This window comes from Diabrotica undecimpunctata, chromosome 1 (genome assembly GCF_040954645.1).
Source record: "Diabrotica undecimpunctata isolate CICGRU chromosome 1, icDiaUnde3, whole genome shotgun sequence".
In the NCBI taxonomy this organism is placed as follows: Eukaryota; Metazoa; Arthropoda; class Insecta; order Coleoptera; family Chrysomelidae; genus Diabrotica; species Diabrotica undecimpunctata.
In genome coordinates this window covers 164,057,771-164,070,408 of record NC_092803.1, presented here as the reverse complement: position 1 = coordinate 164,070,408, position 12,638 = coordinate 164,057,771, and the positions used below count along the sequence as shown (strand labels likewise).

At 31.6% G+C, this 12,638-nt stretch overlaps 1 protein-coding gene across 1 annotated transcript in view; it reads left to right on the top strand.

Annotated features, from left to right (window-relative positions):
- Positions 1-1,986: 1,986 nt before the first annotated feature.
- Positions 1,987-12,638, top strand: part of LOC140432481 (probable multidrug resistance-associated protein lethal(2)03659) — a 50,876-nt gene continuing 40,224 nt past the window's right edge. The window contains exons 1-2 of the mRNA XM_072520396.1: positions 1,987-2,155; positions 6,015-6,248. Of these exons, the coding sequence (XP_072376497.1) occupies positions 2,079-2,155; positions 6,015-6,248 (311 nt within the window). The 5' untranslated portion in view covers positions 1,987-2,078. The remainder of the gene's footprint in view (positions 2,156-6,014; positions 6,249-12,638) is intronic.

The window sequence follows — 12,638 nt, the reverse complement described above, 5'->3', positions numbered from 1 at the left end:
AGATGACATAAAAAATTTTCAATATTTTCACATGTCCCATGAAAAATTTTCGACTGTTTTAGAAATGCTGAAACCGATACTAGTTAGAGAAAATATCACATTCAGAAATGCCATTGGACCAGAAGAAAGACTAGCAATTTGCTTAAGGTATGTTTTCTTTTATTAAAAACTGTATTAAACACTATGTTTATAATCTAAAAATAAAAAATCAAATGCCACCTATCTCAAGGAGTAGACTGTGTATGCGAGTTAATGGGTCTGTTGAATAAAAATAAGTGTTACCTTAAAAGTAGTAACTTTTAAGCACAAGCTAATACTTATAAGGATAAGATATTACTTATTTTTATTTGAATAAAAGTAAGTGTTTTCTTATAAGGTAATACTGGAAAAATATTCTGAAATTTAAGTATATACTTGTAAGTATTAACTTATGCTTGTAAGTATTTACTTTTAAAATTGTCTTGTGATGTTTTTATAGCTACAAGACAAGTTTTAACAAGTTTGTAAACGTCGCGTGCATCGTTGAGATTTCTGTGTAGTAGGTACATCCACGTCAGTTAAATTTTAGCGCTATAAATAGTCATGTCGTCGTCAAGTGAGGAAGAATTACCTGTCGAGAGTGGCTGTCAAAGGCTTATATTTGTAAAAATATTGAAAAATCATACGGTTCTTCTGAACAAATCAATGGTTCCGGCAATTGTTAAAAGTAAAGAGAAGGCATGGAACGGGATAAGAGATCAATTTATTAAGGCTGCAAATACTTATTTTTATTCAATAGACCCAATATCCACTAGGTGGTGACTGTTCTTGAGGATAACCTTCAACAGAACTAGCACTTAGCTCAATGAAAGTACGTTCATTATTGGAATGTAATTGAGTATATATTAGCGCACAATCTCCTTCTTGGGGTCCGATACCATGACTTCTGGGTTTATCTTGAGTAAGCAATACCTGGCGCTGTGGGCGATACATCTGATAATTTGTAAATCGCATGCTGTTTCATTGTTCGTGACCATAGAAGAAGTATTCGGTAGGGCCTGTAATGTCGCAATTTTTGTCTCTACAGCATTCACCATTTGAAATAGATGGCCCTTAATTTCCACCTAGTCTTTCAAAGGAAAAGTTTTAACAATCTGCGCCATATTTATGAAGAAGCTTGTTAAAGTGTCTTCCTGTACCTGTTGACTACTATGAAAAGTTTCAGATTTATTTTGTAAGTAATCCTTTAAAACAGATGCCGCTGATACTTCGGGTGTAGTACTTTTTTGTTTTCTGCGGTTCACGGGCAGTAAACGCATTTACATATGATTTAATGAAACAGATCATTTTATCCGACTCGTCCGTCGCGTTCGTCGCGTCCGCTCCGTCTAAATGAACGCTTACCTTTACAAAGCTACATTCGACCCATCATAGACTAGAAAACTGTCCCTTAAAAACTTTCAGAAATGTAAATGTTTGAGTACCTACCGTCATATCCTTCGTAGAGTACACTATAAAACGTGGCGATTTCTCTGCCACGAAATCTAGATCATCGCCAATATCCACAATCATGGAGAGGATAAAGTAGATCTTAAACAAATTCGGGGACAGACAGCATCCTTGTTTGAGTCCTTTGTCTACAACAAAGGCTTTGGATATCTCGTTGAGTTCTTGCACTGCCTTGATTAAAGTTACATTAATGTTTTCTATTTAAATAAATATCCCTTCCTGAATCCCTTATAGAATAACGTAGCTATGCACTGGATTACAATCGTACAAGTAAGGAAAGTTGAGAACGTTTAGAAAAGGCTAACAAATGTCCGAAAGTGTACACAAATAGCTAAATGATGGTATGGAAACTTTCAACTTCGGGAGACTTTTTGTGCACCATTTGACTGAACTAAGTACACTTATTTATGTGACATACAAATCAACTTACATATAATAACATTAATAAACTTAAAGGTCGTCCTATGTACGGTAGTCTTAAACAAATATTTAACAGATAAAGTATTATCTTATTGAAATACATGATCTACTAAACTCTTCATAAAAGTTTAATCGGCAATTTTGAAAGATGTTTTAGCATTTTGTTGAATATGGACTATAATCAAAAAGTAAGAAGAAAGCAAAACCCCAGGGAAACGGCAAACATTTTTTCAAAGTTGTCGTTTGCGTAAGTTTTATCTTTATCAATATGATCTTTTCCATGTGCAGATATTCCAAAAAGTTACCCTTACCATTTTTGGTTCATATTTTGTAAACTTATTATTAGTAATAGTTTAGTATTAATTTATAAATTAATATCTTATCAAGGGTTGGATTTAATTAATATGTTTTATAAAAAAAATATTGTATAAAAAATAATAGGAATATTGTTTTTTATTTTTAAAAAATTTATTGTATTATCCCGACATTAATTATTGATTATTCAGTTCCTTTTATTGAAATATTTTATTGTAGGTACTCTAGATTTTATTGGAATTTGTGTTTTCACAAGATCTTTGGCTATTCTTTTTGTCTATTGTTCTTTTATTTCCATTTATCCTTCATCTACTCCTTTTTTTTTGTTTTTTCATTGATAGTCTGTAGCTCCCTTAGGAAGTATTTTTGGTCTAGGTCTTCTTCTTTTCTTCTTCCTCTTTATAAGCAATTCTGGTTGTTCATTGGCGGATTAATACCACTATGGAAGGTTGTCACTCCATCTTTTGCGGGGTCGTCCGATACTTCTGCCGATTTTTGACATATCTCTTACTATTTTGACTACATGAATCTCCCCCATGCTGCTTATGTGGTTATTACATTCTTTTTTTCTATTTTTTCCATTCATTTATACACTGTATGTTACATTTTCTTCTAATGTCTTCACTTCTCTTTCGATTTCTCGGCGTATTTTCTATATTTCTTCTCAGTACTCTCATCTCTGCCGTTTTCAGTAGCATTTGCGTTGTGGCTGTCTCGGGTCTTATTTCTGAGGCATATGTCATTATTGGTCTTACGACACTGGTTTTATAAATTCTTGACTTCACCTCAATGTTAATGTGTCTATTTCGCTATATAGTGTTATTAAGGCACCCTGCCAGTCTATTTGCTTTTTGTACTTGATCTCTCACTTCTTTGTAGGTCTCCATAGCTGGACAGTGTAATTCCCAGGTATTTTATTTCCATTACTTGTTCAATACTGATTCCATCAATTTCTATTTTACATCTGGTTGGTTCTTTGCTGACTACTATTGTTTTAGTTTTCTAACATAAGACTGTCATATTAAAGTCTTTTGCTCTTATGTTAAATCTGTGAACCAGTCTTTGCAGACTATCTTCATCGTGGGCTATCATATCAATATTGCGTCGCCTGCGTAACAGAGTATTTTTAATTCGTTGTTTTCCATTCTGTATCCTCTTCCTTTGTTAATGCTTTTGATGATTTAATTTATGATTTAAGGGCGTAGGCGCAAAATTTCGGGCCAATGCTTTTTAAATGCATTCATTTTTTTCGAATCCTAAAAAATCTAAGTATTTATATTTATTTATTTATATTTATTTAAAAATACTTAGGATAACTAAGTATTATCCTAAGTATTTTTAAAAAATTTAAACGCAGAATAAAAGAATACATTATTACTGAGGGCCGAAAAAAAGAGAAAATTTAGTGTGATTTTTAATTTCAAATATCTCATTCAAAAAAACTTTTTGTTTATTCTAATGGACTTTCGGCCCTCGGTAATAATGTAATCTTTTATTTTGCGTTTAAATTTTTCAAAAATATTTGTTATTTTTCTCAGGATTCGATAAAAATGATTGCATTTAAAAAGCATTGGCCCGAAATTTTGCACCTACGCTCTTAAGTGAAGAACATGGGACTCAATGAATCCCCTTGTCTTTCTTATTTCGCTGCCTATTTCTATAGGTTCTGTAAGTTGTTCTTCTATTTTGTTGTTTTGGTAGATGTTTTCGATAGTTTTTATAATGTTTAGGGGAACTTATCTATTATAGAGAAGATGGATTACATCTTTTAGTCTTACTCTGTCAAACGCTTTCTTTAGGTCAATCAGATACAGAAATACTGGTCTATTATACTCTAGTGATTTCTCAGTAATTTGCTGTATAACGAATATTGCATTTGTACACGATCTTTCACTACGAAATCGCTGTTGTTTATCTGCTAAACTTATCCTCTGATTTATTAACACTTGTAAAATTTTAGTTGTAAGTTTTAGGGTAGTATTTAACAAGTTTATACCTCTGTAGTTTTCTGGCTGTTTTTTATCCTCTTTTTTGAATAGTAGAATTAGTTCGTTCGTTCTTCATTCTTCCGGTATTTTATTGTGTTTTATAATTTTATTAATTAATGTTGTTAATTGTTCTGTCATTGCTGCTTAACAGTATTTCAATAATTCGTTTGGTATCCCGTCTTTACCTGCTGCTTTTCTGTTCTTTAGCTTTTTAAGTATTTTTTGAACTTCCTGTACATTTATATTAAGTTCTTCATTTGTGGTAAGTTTTGATGTTTTCGGTTCTAGCGTCGTTTGTTTTTCCTCTGTATAGAACTTTTTAGGTAGTCAATCCACGTATCCTTTTCTATGTGTTTTGGTTCCATTAGTTTCTCTACCTCCGTTCTTTGACTTCATATGAAGCGCCATATTTCCTTTTACAGATCGTAAAAATCATTTTCCATTTCTTTCAAAAAGCATTCCCAGTGATCATTTTTTATTTTTCTTACAAGTGCATGTGTTTCGTTTCTAATTGTCTTGTAATTATAGTATGTCTCTTGTATTTTGGGTGACATGTATTTCAGGTAAGCTTTTTTCTTTTTTTTACATTTTTCCTGTATTTCTGTACAAAACCATGGAGTGCTTTGCCTTGGAAACAATTTATTTTTATTCACATTTCTTTTACCAAGAACTTCCTTGGCCGAAGCTAAGATATTAGACTTATTTTTGTCCAGCTTTCTTCGACTCCATCACTGTCTGTGATATATGTGTTTCTGTTTTCTTCGGTTATTCTTTTTTGGAATAGGTATCTTGTGGAGTCATCCTATAAGCTTTCGTCCCTCTTTTATCTTTGTGGTGTATTCTGTAAGTCTACCAGTAGGGTGCTAACCTGGCTGTAGACATCCTCCTCCTTTATATGGGCTTAGGATCGGCAACAGTTCTGTCGAGCTACTCGATCCACCCACAAAACTACAGAAGGAGTTACTGGAGACTAGGTGAATTGGGTTAAATTGTCTTAAAAATTATCTCAGGAACCTCAGATCTTCGTTTGTCAGGAGAGTTTCTGGACACCCTGTATATATATATGTATATATACAGGGTGATTGATTAGTGTGAGGAAGCTCAGTAGATCTGTTATAGTAAAAATTACAAAAAAAAGTTATTGACAAAAATTGTAGGCAGCTTTAAACTCCACATTTTAGAATTAGTTACAATCTTACATGGTGTGTTAAAAATATCTAGAAAACTGATAACTTTAGGTATAGGGAGTACCTTATAAAATTTGAAGTACGATATTAGTACTTTTCGATAGTGATATCAAATACAGGGTGTTCTATTTAAAATTACCAATAATGCACATGCATTTTGACTTACCATGTATTAGATTTAACGAATATTATGAAAACGAATATGTTTTATAATTTTTAACAATTATTAAAAAACTATGGTTGCAATAGATCAATATTCGTATACTCCTTTTTAATTAAACAGGGAGTTAAACTTGATACGATTTTCAGGTAATATTGGTTATAACTTTTTAAATACTTAGTATAATATAATAAAGCTTTACATTGTTGTGATGTGGAAGTGAAGCACATTTCAAATTTAAAATAAAATACAGGGTGTTCCATTTAAAAAAACATAAGTTTGGTCTGCCACCATCTTATGGAATACCCTGTCAGATTGTAACTAATTTTAAAATGTGGAGTTTAAAGCTGCCTGCAATTTTTGTCAATAACTTTTTTTTGTAATTTTTACTATAACAGATCTACTGAGCTTCCTCTCACTAATCAATCACCCTGTATATATATCTTTATTTTTTAGCTATACCAAAGAATTATTCCACAAAGGGTTTAAAAATAATTTGGAGGAAACAGATTTGTATGAAATAATTAAAGAATGTAATTCAAAACAATGTGGTGACAAACTTGAAAAGCAGTGGGCTATAGACAATGAAATACAATCATCTAAATCAATTTATAAAGTACTATGGCACAGATTCGGATGGAGGTATCTCTTAATAGGTACCGTAGACTTATGTTATAAAATTTTTACTAGGTAAGTGACTTAAATATTTTTAAAATTTCATAAATAAATTATCATTGTTATACGATTTAAAATTTAAAAAAAATATATTGTTCTTTATCTTTGAATAAGACAATTTGTCTGTTTTTTCTTCATTTAATATGGCCGTTATAGATAGAATAGTACGTTTATTGACCACTTTTACGAAACTTTTATTTGTTTAAAGTGCGCATGAAAGGATTCATAAAAAGCGTAATAAAATAATATAAAATACCTTAACACTTTGACCGCCTTATTGCATCCAATAGTATCACCTGCATAGAAATATGCTTAACAGTAGGAAATGAAAATGTTTACGTTTTATCATCGAGTTAGAATCTATGGAGAGGGCATAACGTGACTAAAAACGACCTCACTTCGGCCATATTGTTTTGACACTTTTGACAGATCGTATATGTTTGTTTACGTTTGTTATTTTTCGAATATTTTTAGTTTTATAATACTTTTATAGAAACTGTAATAATATATTGTGATAGTGCATAATAATGGTTTCTTGTTCTCAACGTAGTTGCAGTGGCAGAAGCAATGTTAATAAAAAATCTTCAGGAACAACGTTCTACAGGTTAGTATACAAATATGTAAACAAAGTAATGGCCCGTACTTCAGAGAATAAATTAATAGTATTTGATTGTATTAATTTATCTTTATGTATAATATATCGTTTTTAGTGTTTACCGCGGGATAAATAAATCATAGTTTATTAAAAATGTATTGCACTTTGTAGATTATGATTAAATCTTCTGAATAACTAGTCATATTTTTATAGTAGTTTTAATATTATTGAGTCCGGCCATGATCCCACCGCCATATTGGTATCACCGTTAGCCACGCCTACCTAGGCCGTTTTTAATAAACACGTTAAATATGCTCATAGCTTCTCCATAGATTCTAACTCGATGCGTTTTATCGTTGATTGAATTCAATCAACGGTTTTATTTAATGTCGTTTTATATTAAATATCACAACTAACTTGTCGCTCACTTAAGCGCGGAGAAACAGAGAGAAGAGCGAAGAGCGTCGATGGCGCGACGAAGTTTAGAAATGAGCTCTAATATGTGCACGGTTTTTCGATTATACATATACGAGGGGGTACAGAACGTTGTTGTTCGGTTTGGAATCGAAGTGTTCATTGTACCATGGGAATCGAAGGCAGTTGTATTTTGGCATTGAACTAGGTGTGTAGACACGTGTTGTAAGATAGTTTTTGAAGTAATGACATCGACTAGCAGTTCAGATGAAGACTTTGTTATTACATGTGCAGTAGCTGAAGAAGAAAAATAGAATATGAATGGTAAAAGAAAACCCTAGATTCATAAGATCAATTTAAAAAGGGACATTTACGGAGAATTTCACCACCTTCATGGCGATTTGCTCAACTATGAAAACAAATTTTTTCACTATTATAGAATGAGCCCAGAAAAATGTACTGAACTCGTCGCTCTATTGCAACCAAATACACAGCGGCGGCATACAAAATTTCGTCGTGCAATCGGTGTTGATGAAAGGCTAAAAATTATTTTACATCTGACGCTGGTTCTGTATCGTGGCCAACTGAGATGGTTACAAGAGGCAAAAGAGATAACATTAATCATTAGGTACTTGGTGATACACTAGCATTTACATTTTATTGAAATATATGTATAACTGAAATATATGTAAAACTTTTTCACTAAAAATCTTAAAAAAAGATGTATTTAATGCGTCAACTAAAATTACCAATTTAAATTTTTATGTAATGTCATAAAAAAATTGTAATGATAAGGCATTAAAAAGTAAATATTTTTAAAACTTGTACCATTACAAACGAAACCATAGCAGCACTTTTCACTGCATAGTCTCTAAAAGACTTTTTACTGACGCTTGGGGAAAACTGTAATATTAAGTACTTTTAAGTTTATCTTAATTTGTAATGTTCGAAGAATAAAGAGTAAGTAGGTATGTTTTATTTGGAGCAATAGTGAATTTTTGTCGTTACTTTGCAAATGTACGCAATCTAACCACAAAAATTATCACTTTTACTCCACTCATAAAACATTGTACTATTTCCCTTTATAGACATAAACGTGGAACTAAACAGGTAAATTTTAAATTTAAAGACATTGTAAAACTATAATTTTCACCAGTCAGAACTATAAAACCACGAAACTCACGGCAACATCTATTGCGTTACAAGAACTTGTGGACTATAAAAAAAATAGATCACATGTGAAGGCGGATACCTCTTTATCTTCTGCACCTACATATCCTTAAATACGTACTAATCACACACCACTGTCATATAGTATATCTATTTCAATACAACCATCTGTTGTTGCGTCTTCCCCAACTGAAAGTTTAATTCAATAACACTCATATAAGGATCATATACAGCACCTCTGTCTCAAATCAGAATTCCAATAATTCCCTCAAATTCCAATTCCAGAATTCCAACAATTTGCCAGCATTGCAACAATATAATACTCAAAGTCGAGAACAGTATTCTTCCCCATTTTCTGAAGAATATTCACAGTATTCTTCTCCTGTGTCACATATTCAATGTTCTGAAGAAGAGCAAGATGAACATCAAGATAATTAAATAATTTATATCGCTATCGAAAATCGCAAATGTAATTAACAGAATGCTTGTCTTAAGAATAATTACCTAGTTTATCTTACTATTTTTTATGTTCCTTTTTTTGTAAAGAAAGTCATTGAACTATTCAGTTCAATAGTTGATTTATTGGGATAATTGAATTTTACTTATTTACATATTACCTATTTATTTACCTACCTTAAACAAACGAAGAGCCTTTCATGCGATAGAGCAACGAGTTCAGTAAGATTTTCTGGGCTCATTCTATAATACTGAAAAAATTTGTTTTCATCTTTGAGCAAATCGCCATGAAGGCGGTGAAATTCTCCGCAAAATTCCCTTTTTAAATTTATCTTATGAATACAAGGTTTTCTTTTACGGTTCATATTCTGTTCTTCTTCTTTAGCTACTGCACATGCAATAACAAAGTCTTCTTCTGAACTGCTACTCGATGTCATTACTTAAAAAACTATCGTACAACACGTGTCTACACACCTACTTCAACGCCAAAATACAACTGCGTTCGATTCCAAACCGAACAACAACGTACTGTACCTCCTCGTATATAAGCGAAAAACCATGCACATATTAGCGCTCATTTTTAAACTTTGTCGCGCCGTGCTTCGCTTCTCTCTGCTTCTCCGCGCTTAAGTGAGCGACAAGCTTAAGTGAGCGACAAGCTTACACGGCACTTTTGATTATTCACGTCGTAGAAAATAAGTAAAAATACAAACGTTTATTACAAAAGTTTTCCAAACACTTGATGGTACAAGTAAAAAAAGTAAACAGAAGATTCTACGTGGTCGAAAAAAGGAGGATATAAAGAAGACATTCCTTTCTATTATTAAAATTAAATATTTTGTATGGAAATTTACTTTTTTAAAAAGTTTATTTTTACAATTAATAGAACATCTATTACAATACGAATGAGAATTAAGACTAAACTTAAAATCTAATTTTTATTATCTGTATGCTTCTCTTCTGTGATGGGATCCAAAGTTTAGTTAGTGATAAAACTAATGGATTTCCAGGCTCGGATTCCTTAATTCTTTCACCCTTAAGATGGAAGCTATGAACTCTTTGAAAGAACGTGGCTTCAGGAACAAAACTTGGATTCTTTTTCGCTTATACATACACAGGCTAAAAATAGCTAAAATGATTAAACATACTAACAAAAATGAAGTCCAGGAGATATAGTGATGAATTAATATTTGATTTTCTTGTAATTCCTCCAGAGTGTGACCTTCAGGAATAGAAATGTTTCTTAATTTTAGATTGTATTTGGCTTCAATTGGTACTTCTTTTGACTCGGGAATTGTAAATTCTTGTATTTGCAAGCAATTGACTCGCACTGTTTTGAAGTAGGCCATCGTTGTGTTTGTGAATTTTTTGTACTTATTGAAGTTTGTTCCAAAGATATATAAGAATAGTCTTGGATTTCTGTTTTTGCAAATGTGCAAGTTTGTAAATGGGCTAAATTGCATCGGTCAGTTTTATGGTTTTGACATACATATTTTCTTTCTTCTAAATGCCAACATTGAGAGAACTATTTTTCATTTGAATAATATCCAGAGGGTGCTAGGAGCAGCGTCGCATTTTTATTCGGGATAGGAAATATCTGATATAATTTATACTCAAATCTACTTAGTATGGGTATTTTTAAAATAAGTTTTAATCCAGATTGTTGAACATAGGTAATTAGTTCCGAAAATTCCAAAAGTTTAAAGGGGTATTTATCAGAAAAAATTATTTCTTTCTTATCATATGTATTTAATAATGTTTATTGAAAAGAGTTTATCTGGTTAACGTCGAATAGCTCGATATTTGGTATATTGGCTTTAGATAAAGTAATTGTCATAAATATATATATATATATATATATATATATATATATATCAATATATATATATATATATATATAATATACATATATATATATATATATATATATATATATATATACCGGGTGGTCCAATAAGCCGATCTCTCGGCTATATATCAGAAACTATTCATGTTATAACTTTAGGAAAAAAAATTCCTTTGTAAAAGTGGCCAAGATAAATCGCTGGAAATAACTTTCAAGTTTCTGGGTTAACCGCTAGGGGGCGTAACCTGTGAAGAAAACTTTGAAAACCAATTTTTTGGGAAATACGCCCAATAATACAAGTGTTAAATAAGTAAACTAGAAAGAAGCCTAAATGCTGCACAAAGTTGTTTAAGTACTTTTTTTTTATTTTTTCAAATAAAGAGTGGGGGAGAATGGGAAAGTATTTATGGATAAATACCTATAACTTTGGTTTGGATCAACCGATTTTAACGAATTTAGTGTCATTAGAAAGAGTGTGAATTAATTAATTTACATCTACTATAAAATAGTTGCATTTAGTTTTAATTGTCATACGTAGAGGGTACTTTCGAATAGAAAAAATTAAAATTTGTTTTTCTTCAAAATGTTTCATGGAAACACCTATTTATTGTAAATTATTATGGAACTGGCTTAAATTTGTAACAAAATGGCGCAAACCGCATGTTAATAGCTTTTGTCGAACTCGAGATATCAATAAAAAGGCATAAACATAAGTAAGTATAGTACTGACTCACCCTGTCATAAATTAAATTAAAAAATAAGTCAGTAGGTACTTTCAATTTTTTTTATAGCAGAAGAATCTTAATGTTGATACCTATTTTGACCATTATTATTTCATATGATTAAAACTAGTTTTATATTATAATTCGAATTGAAGATTGCACTTTTCTCAATAGATATTAATATTGATAATATTAGTAATTAATTATCAGTAGTAATAATTCGTGATGAGAATATCAAATGCAGAATTGTATGATATGATTTGAGTTGATTTCGAATGTCACCAAAATGCCGCTATTGCCTCACGTATATATTCTGTAAGATATCCTGACAGGAGACATTATGGCAAAAAAGTATTTGAAAGAAAGGCAAGAAGATTAAGAGAAACTGGTAGTTTTCATCGTCCTTGTTTTAAACAACGTAGTAGACGTATGACCAAAGATAATTCAATCAAATAATAAATAAAAAAATATATAAGTTTCTTAAAAATACTTATGCACAATTTATCTTGTGAAACAATTGTGGATTTTTTTCTTTTTCACCAATATTTGTTGTTCTGTTTTTTAGACTGCATCCTTATCATGTAGTTCTCCACCAAGGTTTACATGATAAAGATTTTAATGCAATGCTGGATTACTGCAATTGGATGTTAGGTCTGCTAGAAGAACAACCGCATATCATGTCAAAGATTTTGTGGACAGACGAGGCTACGTTTAATAGTGCGGGTGGTGTTAATCTGCATAATATGCATTATTGGGCTGAAGAAAATCCGCACTGGATACATGAGGTGCAGGTTCAAGGTAGATGGAGTCTTAATGTTTGGTGTGGTATAGCTTATGGAAAGATCGTAGGTCCATATTTCTTTGATAGAACTTTAAATGGCGAAACATATTTGGATTTTCTGGGAAATCAGTTGCCTGTTTTATTGGAAGATATTTCCTTACAAACAAGAAGAGATATGATATTACAACATGACAAGTGTCCTGCGCACTTTTCCAGAGGAGTTCGAGATTATTTGTATGCAAGTTATCCAAATAAATGGATTGGAAGGACAAGTATATTTTCATGACCAGCTAGATCTCCAGACTTAACATGTCTCGACTTTTATCTGTGGGGAAGATTGAAGGACTTGTGTACCAAAATCGACCAACCACGCGAGATGACATGAAACAGCGCATTATAAACGCAATAAATAGTATATCAA